General features: G+C 47.8%; 1 protein-coding gene across 2 annotated transcripts; it reads left to right on the top strand.

The window, feature by feature from the left end:
- Positions 1 to 1,821: 1,821 nt before the first annotated feature.
- Positions 1,822 to 16,844, top strand: NCBP3 (nuclear cap binding subunit 3). 2 transcript variants are annotated; one of them, XM_083479295.1, is made up of 13 exons: positions 1,822 to 2,182; positions 2,785 to 2,850; positions 4,496 to 4,601; positions 5,857 to 5,982; positions 6,235 to 6,366; positions 7,634 to 7,707; positions 8,858 to 8,966; positions 9,307 to 9,406; positions 9,537 to 9,643; positions 11,103 to 11,397; positions 11,881 to 12,038; positions 12,724 to 12,891; positions 14,364 to 16,844. In XM_083479295.1, exons 1-13 carry the CDS (start codon positions 1,931 to 1,933, stop codon positions 14,597 to 14,599), a joined length of 1,929 nt encoding a protein of 642 aa, XP_083335421.1. In that variant the 5' UTR covers positions 1,822 to 1,930; the 3' UTR covers positions 14,600 to 16,844. The 2 variants fall into 2 exon arrangements, with proteins under 2 accessions (XP_083335421.1, XP_083335420.1); XM_083479294.1 differs by having other exon boundaries at positions 1,871 to 2,182; positions 7,634 to 7,725.
- The last annotated feature ends 208 nt before the right edge of the window (positions 16,845 to 17,052 follow it).

The following is a 17,052-nucleotide window of genomic DNA, read 5'->3' as shown; positions in this document are numbered from 1 at the left end:
ATAGGCTAAAGCATGATAAAAATGTGGAGATGTTTGGCCTTTTAAGAAAAAAGAATGCATTGACTAATCAAGTCTGGACCGATCAAGGCATGCCAGAACTTTTTCTTTTTAAAGTACCTGGCAACCGTTTATTGGCTGACTACGTGAAACAAGAAAAAAATGAACGATCACCCACTAAACTCCCATAAAAATTGATGGAATGATTCATCTGGATCAAGCTGGGTTTGTATTGGTGTGTAAAATCACAGACTCAGTTAGGCAATTATTAAACATAATATACCATAGTAAACAGACTACCTCACCACTAGCCTGTGGTAAATTTAAAGCATTTGACTGCATGGAACCAAAGTATTTAATCAGAGTGATGAAAAGAATGCATTTGGCCCTAAATTTTTCAGAATATTAGAAAATATGCATGATAGTACATCTCCTACAATTAGCATAATATGGATTCACAAAAAATGTCAATTTAGCTGCAGGACAAAACAAGGTTGCCCATTATCATCTTTATTATTTGCTCTAATTCAGGGGTGCCAACTTGAATAAAATATTGGGAGGCCCAGTTAAGCCCTGCCCCGTGTAATCAATCACAAGATGTGGTGCATGCACACCATCTGAATGGCAATGCCCATCAACTTTGGGGGCCCAGCGCCCTCAAATATTTTACTGGGAGACCAAAGGGACCTTGGCCCCATGAATTGGGTCCCAATTGATAGAATAATAATAAGAGATGATGCAGAAAAAGTGGATTGGGAGAAAACCTCTCCTAGCCCCAGTTCAAATGGACTGCTCCCTTGAAGCTGAAGGGAAGGCGATTCGCAAGCAAAAGAGAGAAAGGACCTTCTTTACGCAGCAGCGCAGAATTAAACTGTGGAACTCTCTGCCACAAGAAGAGGCAGTGGTGGCTGCCAACCTGGATGGGTTTAGAGACGGATTGGACCGATTTATGGAGGGAGGGGACAAGCAGACCCGAGATGACGAAGCCAGCAGCAGCTGCAGTGAGAAGAACGTGCTCCCTGCCCACCCCGAAGAGGCTGCTGGTCAGAGTCCGCCAGCTTTTGTTGCTGTTGTTCAGTCGTTTAGTTGTGTCCGACTCTTCGTGACCCCATGGACCAGAGCATGCCAGGCACCTCTGTCCTCCACTACCTCCTGCAGTTTGGTCAAACTCATGCTGGTAACCTCGAAAAGACTATCCAACCATCTCGTCCTCTGTCGCCCCCTTCTCCTTGTGCCCTCCATCTTTCCCAGCATCAGTGTCTTCTCCAGGGAGTCTTCTCTTCTCATGAGGTGGCCAAAGTACTGGAGCCTCAGCTTCAGGATCTGTCCTTCCAGTGAGCACTCAGGGCTGATTTCCTTAAGAATGGATGCGTTTGATCTTCTTGCAGTCCATGGGACTCTCAAGAGTCTCCTCCAGCACCATAATTCAAAAGCATCAATTCTTTGGCAATCAGCCTTCTTGATGGTCCAGCTCTCACTTCCATACATCACTACTGGGAAAACCATGGCTTTAACTATACGGACCTTTGTTGGCAAGGTGACGTCTCTACTTCTCAAGATGCTGTCTAGGCCTGTCATTGCCCCTCTCCCAAGAAGCAGGCGTCTTTTAATTTCGTGGCTGCTGCCACCAGCAAGTCCGCCAGCTTGGCCCTGCAAAAAAAGTCCGCTACAAGTCCGCCAGCTTGGCCCTGCCTAAACCCTACTGGTGGCTGTTGGTACGTCTTGTTCCGAGACGCGCCTGAAGGGGGCGATGACGAGACGGTGTTCGTCCTGGGCCCGCTCTGTGCCTCTTCTCTCTTCTGCACCGGCGCCCCCTGCCGTTTTCCGGCGACGCTCTCTCCGGACATCCGGGCTGCCTTTCCCTCTGTGGGCCCTTCCTGCTTCCGGTCCCTCCCTCCCTCGGCGGCGGCGGCGGCGGCTTTTTCGTGAGGCGATGGCGGCGGTGCGGGGCCTCCGCATCTCCGTGAAGGCGGCCGAGCCGGAGCCCATGGAGGTGGAGGAGGGCGAGCTGCTGGTGGTGCAGGCCAGGCCGTCCCCGCCGGGCCCAGACGCCGCGCCTCCTCCGCCCGACGCCGCCCCCGCCGGAGGAGAAGAAGAAGACGACGAAGACGAGGAGGACGACGACGACGGGGAAGAGGAGGAGCTGGAGGTGCCGGTTCGGCGCTCGCTGAGGGAGCTGCTGCCGGTAACGGAGACAGGGGGCTGGGAAGGCCTTGGGCCTGCAAAGTCGGGAGAGAGGAGAGAGTTCCCTTGGGCATGGGCAGAGTGCATTTTCACCACAGGTAGAGGGGCCTCGTGCCCCCCATCCCCGCATGGCGATGGATGGGGCTTCCGACCCCTCCGCACCCGCCTCCTCACTCAGGGCCGGGCTCTGGCAGGTCGGCGAGAGCTCGGAAGACAAAGGGTCGCCCGTGGCACTCTCAAGCCCCATGTAACACGGGGGTAGCGGGGTCAGCTTTCAAGAAGGCCCGCTTTTGTTTTTTAAGTGGGCTACTGTCGCTTGGCAGAGGGAGCCGGCTGGCTGCACTTGCCCTTTGCCCTGGCCGAGGGAAAAGCTGCAGCGGGTGGAAGCGGCCTTGTGAATTGGCCCTACGAAGAAGGTCACCTGGTTTGGAGCTCTCGACGGAATGTGGGCAGCAGTGGTGGACTCCCCTCTTTTATCAGTAAACGGTTTCTCGTCTGGTGTCCTTTGGCATTCTGAGGCCTCAAAAGCAGCACCTGTGTATGGCCCGATGTAGAATTGTAGCTTGCTTATCTGCTTTACTTATTATTTTGTTTTCATTTCAGGACACCAGCAGAAGATATGAAAACAAAGCCGGGAGCTTCATCACTGGGATTGATGTCACTTCAAAGGTATTCCGTGCGTGCTTGGAGGTTTTACACTAAACCTGAAACTATAGCACAGGCATGTCCAACTCCCAAGAGACTGCAGTCTACTCCCACCATAAAAATACTGGTAGTGATTTTCTCATTGGATTGACCAAAGGTGTCAAGCTTTTTTGGGGGAGGCTGCACCAAAGTTGTTGAGCTATTTTTTTTTTGGGGGGGGGAGCTTTCAGTATCATGCAATCATCCAGAATCAACAAGGGATGTCCCACGGTCGAATGGTAAATCATGATTGACAGGTTGGACATGCCTGCTCTAGCAAATGGCGGGTTTCAGACTCAGTTGGTCTATTTTTCTACAGCTGATATATCATTTGTTATGTTGCTAGTTTTTTACACATTCAGTTAATAATGGGCACCTTTATGTTTGTGACACAAGCTATCTTTGGCTGTTGCACACGGTATTTCTGTGCTGTAATGCTTTATTGAAGAGGCTGGGTTTGTTACGGGGGTTGAGCCAAATGGCTCTTTCTGTGTTTTTGTAGCCTATGTAGGTATTATTTTGAAGGGCTGAGAATGCCACCTCTGGACGTGTAGGAGGCTCGTAAGGTGGCAGCTGCTGGGAATCCACCACCATCATTTTATTTGTATGCCGCCTTTTCACAGTTAAAACAATGCTCAAGGCGGCTTACGATATGAAAAGATTTACATAATTACAAACATAGCAAATAGTCATAAAAATAACACATTAAAATCTACATAACCAAGCTGAACAATTTCCACATAAAAATATGCAAAAAGTTAATATCAGTAACAACAGCAAAAACTCCCAACAAAACTTTCCCCAAAATACCCCAGTCCTTGTTGGACAGCAACCGCAGCAGCAGTCCTTATGAGGCCAGCCAGGCCCTGCCCTAGGCCAGGTGGAGAGAGGCAGGCACTCAGCAAGGGAGTCCTCCCTAGGCAGCTGGAAAGCAGTTCTTGGCAGCTGTGGATGGCTGTGTCACAGCTACACGAAGTATCCGAGTGTCATGGCATTGAGGCTGCAAAGCCCCTCTACTGCCCTGTTTTATAATCGGAGTTTTACTTCAGAAAAGAAACTGTTCCCTTTTTTGTTGGGGGGGTCTGCTGGTACTAGCAGTAGAGCTAGGACTTGCTTCCAAACAGCCTTTGATGCCAGTTGACGCCTGTCTTCTGAGAGGAAGGTTCCAGCCATCAAACCCAAAGAGAGTTTGTGTCACCAAACTGTTGTAACTACCTCAAAAGCCAGCCTCCAGCATTCTCAATCAGATGTTTGCATCCCTGTTTTAAGCCACTCCTTTGGGCACTTTTTGCTGCATTGCTAACTTGACTCTAGGTTTTACTTCACCCACCATATTTACTTTGGATTTCATCACCCAATTTGGAAGAGGCAGAAATGTCCAAACTGCATGGAGGCTTGTTGTAAGGGAATAGGCCTGTCATTCCTGAAGTACCAGACCATAAGTTTTGTTGCTGTTCTGTGTCAGGTAATCAGGCAATCCTTTGTCAGACGAGGGATTTAGCTGTAGGGTTTTGTGATGAACTTTCTCTGTTCCTCCTGTGTCAGGAGCCAGGTGCTCTATGACTCCTGGTTTGCCTATGATGCCTGACTAGCCGGCTCTTTCTCCTTTTGATGCCTTTGCTTTTTGTAGGAAGCCATCGAGAAGAAGGAGCAAAGAGCAAAGCGTTTTCATTTCCGTGCAGAGGTGAATCTCGCACAAAGAAATGTGGCATTGGACCGAGACATGGTGAAGAAAGGTATTTGGAGCTGTGTGTGGCTTAGAAAGTGGCTTAAGCAACAAGAGATCTTGTTCTTCTCGGGCTTCAGGCTCCTTTCTGTATCAGGGGATTCCAGAGCTGGCCTTTGTGAAGGAGGGGCTTTTCCTTCTCGTGAGTTTTCTTGTTTTATAAAGCAATAAAATCTATTTACTTGGGAGAAGAGGCTGATGACAGAAAACTTCTAGTTTTTCACAAGCTATCATATCTGTAAGAAATGACTTGTGGTATAAATATGTGGAGCCTTCTGGCTGAGCACTTTGGATTACAATGTTTAAAGTGTTCATGTGTAACAGGGGCTGTGGGGACATCATTATATAAAATTTCTGGACATTTTGAAGCATTGGGGAAAATCAGTATTTCCTGGGGTTTTTTGTTTTTTAAAAAAAAGGAAATGGAAATATATGCATTATTTCTTACCAGCTCTAAACTTAGTTTAATACTAAGAAGCATAATTTGCTATGTTCTTCGAAATGTAATGATCACAGAAATAATACCGATATTCATGTGTTAAGTTATACATAAGCATATAAAATATACTTTTTACCGTTAATAAATTTAGAAATATAAATGCCCCAGTTTATTAAACAAGAACTGCAAATGCTGTTAGACAGGCATGCTAAATATACTGTTTCAGTTGGTAACACAGGCATAATCTAGTTATGTATGCCTATTTTGGGGGTAATTTTATTATTGAGAATTAATGTATGTACGCTGCTTAGACTTGTTATTATTAAGTGGTTTATAATTTTTTTCTATGTAAATATGCCCCCATGTTGGAGATTGAGCCCAACAGAGCTTGGCTTTTACCTGTTGAGAATATATAGGGAGAGGGCGAGAGAAATGATACTGAATACAAAAAACATCAGCATTGTAGTAAATTAAAGGATTTTTAAAAATTGGAAGGAAGAGTCAGCTTTATCAATAAACTGGAGAAAGTGCTGCTATAATGCAAATAGTTTTAAACCCTCTCTTTAAAACATAACTGACTCATTCTAAAATAAAATAGTCTAGTAGTTTATCTCAAACCCTGCCCCTAAAAAATGTCTCATGAGGTGGGTTGTTATTCTCCCCACCATCTTCCTCTCTTGCGGTTCTTTGCCTCTCTGCAAATTGTAATGACTTTTTCATCATTGCCACTTAGTGAGGCCTCTCATGCCCTTCCTTTCCTTTTCCCCATCATGTGTTTCTGCCTCCTGTTGCTGGCAGCTAAAGGAGATAATGGGTTTCTTTGCAGCCATCCCGAAAGTCCGGCTGGACACCATCTACGTTTGTGGTGTTGATGAAATGAGCACCCAGGACATCTTTGCCTATTTCAAGGAGTATCCTCCTGCTCACATCGAGTGGCTGGATGACACTTCATGTAAGTTGCTTGAGGGTGTGTAACCCCCCGGCTCTTGGCTGATGTGGGGTGAATTGGACCCAGTTCTGTCTGTCTGTCTGTCATGTCCCCCCGCTCCCCATTCTGTGTTTAGATGCTAGCAGTGCAGGATTGTTCACCTCATGCACAAGACAAACCGTAACAAAGCTTCATGCTTGCCCTGTGCATTGGGACATTGCAGCACTGTCATTTTATCTGGCTGGGCCACCGACTGGCTCTCTGCTTTGCTTGAAGGCAACGTTGTCTGGCTTGACGAGGTAACAGCCACCCGAGCGCTCATCAACATGAGCTCTATGCCTGAGGAGGAGAAGATGAAACCCCAAGAAAACAGCAAGAAGGTGGCGGTGGTGGAGGCAAGCAAGAAAGGTAGTTGCTTCTGGAAGCTGACCTTTCCATGGTCCCTGGGGAGGGAGTCCCTGAGCTCTGGCCTTTGAGGCATGGCTCGCCTGGGCACCTGCACTCAGAGCTGCTCAGTGCATTTCTGGAGTGCCACCCTTGGGACCAACCAGGGTGGCACACTGGTTGGAGTATTGCCTTCGGTTGTGTGAAGTGCTGGTTCAAGGCCTCAGTGTTTCTCAGGCTTGGAAAGGAGAAATCCCATTGTAAAGTCACTGCTTCCTGGAGCTCCTTCAAGAAAAGGCAGGCTACAAGCGGGGTGGCAAAAGCCCAGGGGTCCAAAATTCAGTGTGTTTTGTCTCTGTCACCAGGGAGAAAAGACTTTTGGATGGCAGGGCTGGGAAAGACCTCTGAGAGCTGCCATAGCTGCCAGCAGAATCTGGCAGCGTCAGGCAGCTTTGTAGGGTCATATATTAAAAATTGGTGTTTGTGGTCTTATTTTCATCCTGGCACATGGGACCCTCAAGGTGGCTACCGATGGTCATGAATAACCTGCAGCCCAGGTTGGATGTGCGTATGAAACTGCTTGCTTGGCACTGAGTTACATCACTGAGACAACGTTGAATGTTTTACAGAAAGGGCCTGAGCTCACTGGCAGAGCAACCCCTTGGTATGCAGATCCTTGGGATCACTGAAAACCCCCCAGGTGGCAACCATTGTTAGTGCTTCTCAGAGCAAAGCCATTCAAACTAATGGATGTTACTTCACTTATGCCCTTAAATTTCAGCGAGACTGACATCGGTTGCACCCCTCCGCCCGAAGCCCTGGAGAGCATTACCAGTCAGTGTAGGCAGTACTGAGCTGGAGAGACCAGAGGCCTGTCTCGGTCTCATAGGGCAGCATCCTCTGTTCCTTCAGGGCTCCATGCCTTTCCCAGCCCCACTGCTGCTGCCTGGGGCCACATGCATGCAGAGCAGGTTCCCTGCCCTTCAGCTGTGTGCCCTTTCGAATATCACCATCCCTCGCTGTTCAGTGAGAAAGCAAAGCTGTACCTTGAGAACATTCTCAGTTGGGTTCCCTCTTGTAGATGGACTTCTGCTTCTCAACCCCATGTGGCTCAGGGTGCTGGTTTGTTGTTGCACAAGCTGCCTGCTCCTCTCCCCTCCTTCCTGTGGAGGGATCCCACTTCGTGGGGTGGTTTCTATGGAGTTGTGGCAGTTGGAGGTGGTAAAGCAGCACATCATCCAATGGCACACACCACCTTTTGACATTCATTTTTGTGTGCACTTCATTTCAGAGAAACAGGAAGAGAGCTCTGATGACGAGGCGGAGGAGGGCGAGGTGGAAGACGACCATACAAATGAGACCGAGGTCAGTGCAGGAGGCTGGGTCAGGAAATTTTCACTGCTTTATAGTTCTGCGGAAAATTCACTAGTAACAGTGAATGGGTGCTAGTGTCAGATAAACATTAGGTGAACTTGGCAGTTTCTAAAGAATAAAAGTAGAATAAACGTGCTGAATTAGGCATGTTTCACTTGGGCATCTGAACATTTTCTGATGCAGACGTACTCATTTCCCCATTTGCCTAGGAATATTTTCTACTGCTATCTGGGTTTGAGGACTGAAAAAAGGATGGTTTATGGAAAGTAGAAGAGCAAGTATTTTGCATAAGTTTATATAGCTGATAGACAAAGAATCAGAAGTATTTTGCTTTCCCCCCTTCTTTTCTCTCTCTTAGTTTTTATGTTTAAAAAGTGCTTCGTACTTGATGTTGTTATTTATTGCACTTGTATACCACCCTATACCCACAGGGTATTCTGTATCATGTTTTCCTTGTTTTTCAAGCTGTAATAAAAAACTGATAATGTTAAGGCTGCCAGGAAGAGCATCTTTCAGCAATCAAATACAGTGGTGCCCCGCAAGACGAATGCCTTGCAAGACGAAAAACTCGCTAGACGAAAGGGTTTTGCGTTTTTTGAGTCGCTTCGCAAGACGAATTTCCCTATGGGCTTGCTTCGCAAGATGAAACGTCTTGCGAGTTTGTTTCCTTTTTCTTAAAGCCGCTAAGCAGTTAATAGCCGCTAAGCCGCTAATAGCCGTGCTTCGCAAGACGAAAAAACCGCAAGACGAAGAGACTCGCGGAACGGATTAATTTCGTCTTGCGAGGCACCACTGTACTTGGCTATTTATCCATATAAGAACACTTCTCTCTTTCTCCTCCCTGCTCCCATGGAATGTCACGAGAAGGCAAGCAGAGTCTTGCTGGAGCACACCAAAGTGGCCTATCTGGTTAAGCCTTCTTCCTCCCCTCAGAGGGCAGCCATATGCTTCCAAGAAGCCCTCCCCCACCCCTTACTGGGATCGGTCTCTGAACCCTGGGGTACAGGACCTCTGGGCTTCTCCGCGCCTATATTGTGTCTTCAGGCGAAGCTGAAATTGCTGCCGCTTTTTAACAATCAGGCCTTTACAGTAGTTTCCGCCCCTGCAGAGAGATTGAGCCTGACAGGTGTTCTTTCCACAGCTGGACACTCTCTCCCAGGCGGAGGAAGACTCCTTGTTGCGGAATGACCTGCGTCCAGCCAGTAAACTGGCCAAAGGCAACAAGCTCTTCATGAGGTTTGCTACCAGAGGTAAAGCGCTTCTCCTGCAGGGATGGTTTGTTCTAGTGTAAAAATAAACAGGATGGGCGGTTCCTCCTCCAGCAGGACTCTCCCACTCCCTCCTGGCTTGGTCTTAGATGCTCTATGAAAACACAACATTTTCTGAGGGTAGATGGGTGGAATGGCAATCGAGTCTTCCATTGGCCTTTTTCGTTGTTGGGGTGTGTGTGTCTTGCCTGTGCAGCTGCCTTGCTGATTAAAATTGCATCCTGTTTTTTAAAATGTTTTCGATTGGGGGCTCTTGATAGGATGGGCACTTTTAAAGCAAGTATCCGACGGTAGTCCCTGAGCTTGTGCTTTGCTCCTGCAGATGACAAAAAGGAGCTTGGGGCTGCCAGGAGGAGCCAGTATTACATGAAATATGGGAATCCCAATTATGGAGGCATGAAAGGCATATTGAGCAACTCCTGGTGAGTGAGGAAGGGAGGCAGCCTATAGCTCTGTGACCCACCCTACCGGGGAAGGGAACAGACAGGTATTTCCTTCTGTTCTTGGTGGTGGTGTATGTGACAGCTGTGTCCTCTCTGTGTGGCTTTCCAGGAAGCGGAGATACCATTCACGCAGGCTCCACCGCGACGTGATTAAGAAAAGGACTCTCATTGGGGATGATGTTGGCCTCACGCCTCCTTACAAACATCGCCACTCAGGTACCTGAGAGCTACAGGTGCAATGTGTCCCCAAGTGGTTTGTGGGCCTTGCAAAAGCAGAACAGCAAAGGCTTTCTTTAGGGTTCCTCTTCCCAAACAAAGGCAGCGGCTGGATTCTGCATGCAGGCAAAACCCTTTGGCAGAAGAAGCTATTGGCTTGCAGAGGGGCCTTGTGGAATCGGCATGTTGGGGAAGAGGGTGACCTTGCTTGCCTTCAGGGGCTTGAGAGGTTCAGGCCAATACCTCTGGTTGTTTGAAGGTGTGTGGCTGCTTGAGGTGTCATGCAATTTGCTCTGGGAACCCCAAGGATGTGTTGGGCAAAGACCTTTTTGTTTTAATTTGCTTTGCTTATTCAAAACATGGTTAGTTGGTCCCAGAGTGGCTTACAAATCAGTAAAATACATGACTTTCCCTTCCTTCAAACTCTAAGAGATAAGGCCTGAAAGGAAAAAATGGAGGCAGGAAGAAAGATGCAAACTCAGACACCAGTTGTTAAGCTGCAAAGGCAGCCAGTCTCTGAGCACAGCCAAGGGGAAAAGACCCTCTTGCTGCCCAATGTCTGGCCATTAAAAGATGTTGGGCTGGATTTTTCATTATTGCTGTTCCCTGTTTTAGGTCATGTAGAAAGCCTGCATGTGTCATGCGGCTTTGGCTCTGAAATGTGGCATTAGAATACTGTATATCAACCCAACAGCCTTTAAGGAGAGGGAAGCCTTGTTATGAAACACCCTGAAAAGCAGGCAGGGTGAGGGATGAATATTTCAAGGAAGTACAGAAGAGTCTTGTGAGAACAAAAATGGTTCCAGTAAGCTGAGTCAGACTAATTCTGGCTGAGTGCCATTTGAAGGCACAAAAATTACTCCTTATGAAAACCAGAAATTATTTTTTAAAATAAAAAAAATAAAACACCCATGCAATATTGACAAGAATACAAGGAAAACCCATTTTATTCTTATACAGTTAATTAAAAAACCAACATAAGAACTTTCCACCAATATTCTGGAAGTTGTGATCTTGTACTTTAATTAGCAGCTAGCCCATTTATAGGGCTTCTTTTAAAAACTGTTAAAATCCATTTCATATTATTTCTGCTATTGAGTACAATTAATGATGGTGATTGCAGAGCAGAAAGACTTGCGTTGGGATGCGAATGGATCCATTTATTTATTTTGCCCTTGGCCTTTGCCTACTTTATTTCCCCATGCCCCCCTTGCTGCACCTTGGTAGGGCGGGTTCTGCCCCAGTATGGACTTTCCAGCCATTACTGGGATACTTGGGAAGGTGGCGAGTTATCCATTTTTAGAAGTTTTCCAGCAGAGACCAGGAGAGGTCATCTCCCTTCAAAGGTGTTTCTGTGGTGAAGGGTTTCCTTCCCAAGACGGTTGGGCTGGATGACTTTGCTCTCTCCCAACTCTGCAGTTCTGATGCTGTCTCTTAAAATGACTTTCTTGCTCTGCAGGTCTAGTAAATGTTCCTGAGGAACCTATTGAGGAGGAAGAGGAGGAGGAAGATGATGATGATCAGGACATGGATGAAGACGACCGGGTGGTTGTGGAGTACAGGGATGAGCTGCAGGCATTCAAGCAGTCACGGGAGCGGAGTGCCTCCCGGCGGTCCAGCGCAGCCAGCGAGTCTGACTCGGATGAAATGGACTATGACCTGGAGCTGAAGATGATCTCCACTCCCTCCCCCAAGAAGAGCATGAAGATGACCATGTATGCTGACGAGGTGGAGTCTCAGTTGAAGAGCATCAGGTATGACCACTAGGCCTCTGATTCTCAGAAAGGCATCCTAGTGAAGCAGCAGTGGCCTGAGCCATCCCATTAGGGCCAGGAGGGGGAGGTGGTGGCCAGACTGCCAGTGTGTGAGCTCTGCCCTTTCTCGGATGGCCAGGGCTGGCTGGGCCTTCTGCATTCAAGGCCTTTAGTTTCCCTGGGAGGCGCATTCCCATTGGCTCAGTGGGGCAGAATGTGAGAGGGTCTTCCAGCTAAGCAGGGGGAATTGGCATCTTTATTTTGGTATAAGGCCTGATCTGCTATCCTCTCCACCACTTTTTGGGAGCACACTGGGAGAGAGAGGAGAAACAAAAGCAACATGCCTCAGCCTTTTCTTTCCAGCGTGCAATATTGACCCCACCGCCAACAGGCACACCTGCACCCCTCCCCCATGCAGAAAGGCCTTTTGGAAAGCCTTGGGCCAATTAGGAATTGTTTTTCTTTTTTTCTTAAACATCACAGGAACTCGATGAGAGCAGATAGTGTTGCAGCCAGCAACATCAAGAACCGAATTGGAAGCAAAGGGACTTCAGAGAAAGTGGCTGATGTGCGGCTCCTCTTGGAGGAAAAGCGGCAGGGAAACCCCAGCCCGCGCCAGCCACTGAACTCCGTGAGATCAGGTATGGGGGTCCTCTCTGTCAGGGGGCTGCTCCAGTCTGCTTCTGCTTTAGGGAGATCTAGTTTTTGTAAGTGTTTTTGTATTATGGATATACAATGCCCTGGAAGCAGTTTGAATACACACAGTACAGCGCATTGTACATAAATAAGAAAATTATTTGCCCAAAGAGGAAGGAGTTTCATGTCTTTTGTATGTTCAACAAAGTCACCTCCGAGATCCCCCAACCCTCCAGTTTCCTTCTCGCATTTTCCCTTGCTGGGAAGCAAACATCTGGTGAAGCTGCAGATTGCCGTCTTGCCTTCTGATTGGCCCTTTTGATCTTTAAAAGTTGCCTGCTGGGAAGATCCCCAGCTTCAGCACCTACCATGCTCCTTCATGCCACCCCGGAGCTGGAAAGCCAACGAGTCTCATTGCTACCTCTCAGAATCCATTTCAGAAGGGGACGCTTCGTAATTTCATCTTGGGCCAGCTCTCCCCCGCCTTCCCAGGATTCTCTTCCTCCTCTGCTCCACCTTTATCCTCTCCCACCCTTCTGTCACTGCTACCCTTCCGTCTGACTTCTGGATCAAAGTCTTCTTGCCATACACACAGCTTGGTATGGGTGCTTTGCAGCAGGTGGAGGAATGTGGGGATAATAGCAAGCAGAATTAAGTCCAGTGGATGACTGTTCCTTCCATTGTTTCCAGATGTTCGGCAGAGGCTTGGCAAGAGGCCACACTCCCCAGAAGCCCACACCCCACCTGGAAGCCCCTCCACGTCCCACCGTGAGCCTCTCTCCGATGTGCACAGTCGACTGGGCATCCCCAAGCAGGACGGGAAAGGCCTCTACTCTGATACCAGAGAGAAGAAGTCAGGTCAGTCCCTGGGGGAGAAGGTGCTACATAATGTCAACCGACCTTGCCTATAGAAACAATGGTGGCCCAGAGAGGACCACAGAATCACCAAGTACGCTGAGGCTCAGCCATTGGGCAGAAATGATAGTGTGGCAAAAGCAGATTGAGCAGGGATTTCAGCATGGTGGTGCTGACTGGGTGAATCAATCTCTTGGCCTAACCTTCACTCCTTGTTGCAAGGCGAGAATTCCGCTTTGTACTTCTTGGAAGATGAGTATGATGTAGATGAAACTCTTTATTATTATTAAATTTGTGTACTGCCCTTTATCTGTAGATCTCAGGGCAGTTCACAATATAAAATTACAATATAAAAACAGATAATACATAATAAGAACAAAAACAAACGAATAATTCCCCCTCCCACAACACATTTAAAAGGCCACAGAATATCAATCAGCCAAAGACTTGGTGTATAATGAAGGTGCCAGCCGAACCTTCCTGGAGAGAACACAAATGGGGAGCCACTGCTGAAAAGGCCGGTTCTTGTGTTGCCACCCTCTGGATCTCTCCTGGAGGCAGCACGTGAAGAAGGGCCTCAGATTATGACTGCAGAGTCCGGGTAGGTTCATATGGAGAGAGGCGGTCCTTGAGGTATTGCGGTCATGAGGTGTTTCAGGCTTTATAAGTCAAACCCAGCACCTTGAATTGCGCCTGGAAACTAATTGGCAGCCAGTGCAGTTGGGCCAGGATTGGTGTAATATACTCAAACAATGCAATGTATTGAATTAGTCTGGCTTCAGAAAGAGCCATTTGTATCAAGAATTATTTGTATCTGCACCAGCCCCGAGAAGAGTGGCTTGGTGGAACTACAGTCAAGGAAACACAGGTCCCGGGTAGAGCTATTGGCGAGATTCAGTCAAAAATATTTCATATGCCAACATTTGGCTCTTTGTTGTCTCTCTCTCTCCCCCCCCCCCACGCCCAAACTAGCTGTTAATGTCCACCCACCCTCCCATATTCAGGAGAGGAAAGAGCAACAATGCTGTTGGGTTTTTCTTTTTATTTGGTTCCAGTTGCAGAGTGGAATGAGCCACTGTGAGAACAGGATGCTTGAGCAGATGGGCCATTGGCCTGATTCAGCAGGCTCTTCTTATGCCTTTGTCTAAATGCTGGGGAAGCAAGGCAGCTTGCAGGCTTCTCAGAAGCAGCATGTGGTTGGCTGGTGTGAGAACAGGATGCTGGACTCAGTGGGCCTCCTTTGGCCTGATCCAGCTGGGCTGTTCTGAAGTTCTTATGAATGAGGGGGATGCTTTGGTAAAGCGGGACCACACTTTGAGCCTCACCTTCATCCTCGGTGTGCAGAGAATGTCAGGGCTCATTAAAACCCCAGTTTGGGCAATGTGTCACTCAGGAGTTGGTGCTTATCTGGGAGTGCCCCTTTTCCTTGCTGCTACCAATTCTTCCAATCTCTCTCTCTTTCTGTATATTATTAGCAAACTTATGGACCCGTTTAGGATCCGCAGCAAAGGTGCAGGAGAAAGTCCCCGAGAAAGCAGAGAAGTCGTCGGCCTCTCCCGAAGAAGAGGACTCTGAGCTCCAGCGGGCTTGGGGGGCCCTCATCAAAGAGAAGGAGCAGTCTCGCCAGAAGAAGAGCCGCCTTGACAACTTGCCCTCGCTGCAGATCGAAATCAGCCGGGAGAGCAGCTCAGGCTCAGACACAGAATCGTGACGGCCTTTGGGGCGCTGCTGCTGCCGCTCCCAGGTGACTGTTGCCCTCGGCCCCAAAGTGGGAGCCGGGCCCGGCGTGACCCAGGAGCCTCTTGCCCTGCTGAATGTCCGATCCCTGCGGTGCAAGGTGGCCCTGCGGGGCAGAGAGAGGTGACCTTGGCTAAGAGTGCGTGAGTGAATGTCTGTGTGTTTGTTCCCCTAGAAAGCAGTTGGGGGTTTTGTAGGAGACTTGTATGTTCTTTAGGCTTTCCACGTACTGGTTTCTTTTAAGAGGGGGAAATGGTTCCAGCAGTTCCCTCAAAGGATTTGGGACTTTCCTTGATGACCTCCTTGGTCCTTCTGCGGGTTGCTAGCTGGGGCAGGCTCTGAGGGCTAGCTCCAGCGGCCGCTGCTGCCTGCTCTTCCTCCTCTGGAATGATATTGGCTGCAAATCCCAAGTGAAGGCAGCAACAGTCCACGCCAGCAATGCTGGATAGAACCCACCAGAACTGGCTTTCTGTTTCCAGGATCCTTTCCTACTTAAAATGAAGATTGAACAGTTGGAAGCCTCTGAAAAGGGTACACGAAATCCTGAAAGGTGCTTTTTCTTTGTCTTTGAAAGTAACTTTAAAATTATTTCCATCTGTAACGTTCAAAGGAATCCAGCATTGGAAATACTAACTTTTATATATATATATATTTGTGATTTTTATTTTTTGTTGTTGGCTACAGTGTGAAAGCTACCATGGTGGTTTCATATGTGCAGTTCAAATTATATATACATGAAGAACATGGTTGTGTGTGTGCATAGGATTGAATGGAAGCTCCGCCCCATCGTGTACCTGATGAGAGCCTCTCCTGTGCAGGCCCTTTTGAAATTATCATTGTTCTTAGTAATAGTAGTAGTAGCCTTAGAAGTATTTATTGCACTTATTGCCCTGCCCTTCCTCTCACAAGAGCCCAGGGCAGCTTGCAACAATCCACAAAACCAACATCTAAGAACAAAGCAAAATCACAATTGGCAATAAAGTACAGTTGACAGTTACATCAATTACGTTACCTAATAGAGGCCTGCAGGAACAAATAAGTTTTAAATTGCTGCTTGAATGCATGCAAAATAAGGGATAGCCAGGTCGCCACAGGTGGAGAGAGGGGCAGAGCTTCCGTTTGTAGGCTGCACCTGCACAGCCTCTCCTGATTCTGATGGAACAGAGAGGAGCAAGTAAGGTGTCATCTGCATATTGATGATGCTGCACCACAAAACCGTACTACACACCCCAGCAGGAGATGTTAAACAGCATGTGGGACAAAATCTAGAACCTTGCAGGCTACACAACGAGGCTGCCAGGTGGCTGAGCATTTGTCTGCCAGTGCTGGTCTCTGGTAGTGGAGTGGAACCACAGCAATAAATGCCAACTCCCAGAGCTGCTCAAAGAGGATACTACGATCAGTGGTATTGAAAGCCTCAGAGGGTTTAAGCAGAGGATAGCACTCTGCCCCCTGCATCTCTCTGCTAAAAGAAATCATCAGGGTGACCAAGGCTGGCTGGGTGTGGTACTCAGGCCTGAAGCCAGAGTGGAACTGGTGGGAACAGCTGCAAGGGCCAGTTTCTGGTGGATCACTGCCCCCAGCATAGGACGTGTGCCTACATTCTGTCACAATTTCTGTTCTCATGACATGAATGTCTTTGGTTGAATCATTCTCCCTTGCCACAAATGTCCCCCAATGCCAAAGGTAGTTATTTCTTTCTTCTTCCTTGGGAAGCTCTTCTCTGTGTGGCTCTCCTTCCAACACCCTTCCCCTTTGTTCTGCAGGAAGTTGTGAAGCACCCAGAATATTTTTTGCCTGTAGCAGAAAAAGTTATTGCCTTGCCCTGTTGAAGTTTTCCATGAGTCTTCCATCTTTGGGTTTTCTGCCTCTTCCCCTTGACAAAGTGGGAGGCCCCCCCTTCCCACTTTTATGCATAGACAAACGTTTTGGGCTTTGGGAAATTGAGGGATCATGAGCTGTGAGCTTTTATTTCAGAGAAGAGCAGCCTGGAGCCTAGGAAGCAGGGAGGATAAACTAACAGCATTTGGTCTCTAAAGCTTCCTTTTAAAAAAAATTAACTGAACCTTATGTGTTTAAATATGGCTTTTCAAGATCATACCTGACAAAAGTAAGTAAATGCAGTGTTTTATCATTGTAAAAGACTGTTCAAGTGTGTGTGCCCCCCCTCTAAAGCCTGATATGTAGCTACCTATCAATACAATTAATACTTTATCAAAGATTTATGTTGCAAGTAAAGTTCCTACCCTGGACTTGGCAGATCTCAGCATTTTCACTGTCTGTGGAGCCTGGAGCCTTAGTTCTGACTGCCATGTATTCTGCAGAAGAACTCTGTGACAGCTCAAGCAGAGTGAGCAAGTGGATGGCTTCATAGGCGCAAGAGTGACTGGGCAGCAGGAAGTTGTGGCAGGCCTTGGAACAAATAGC

The sequence above is a fragment of the Podarcis liolepis genome, assembly GCF_965112155.1.
Source record: "Podarcis liolepis genome assembly, chromosome: 16".
Lineage (NCBI taxonomy): Eukaryota > Metazoa > Chordata > Lepidosauria > Squamata > Lacertidae > Podarcis > Podarcis liolepis.
This window is presented reverse-complemented; position numbering and strand designations above follow the sequence as displayed.

Excerpts from the sequence above, each read along its gene's own strand:
- NCBP3 (XM_083479294.1), top strand. The coding sequence starts at position 1,931 with ATGGCGGCGGTGCGGGGCCTCCGCATCTCCGTGAAGGCGGCCGAGCCG. Across the intron at positions 5,983-6,234 it reads GTGGCTGGATGACACTTCAT|GCAACGTTGTCTGGCTTGAC; the intron begins GTAAGTTGCTTG and ends CTTTGCTTGAAG. Across the intron at positions 11,398-11,880 it reads TCTCAGTTGAAGAGCATCAG|GAACTCGATGAGAGCAGATA; the intron begins GTATGACCACTA and ends TAAACATCACAG.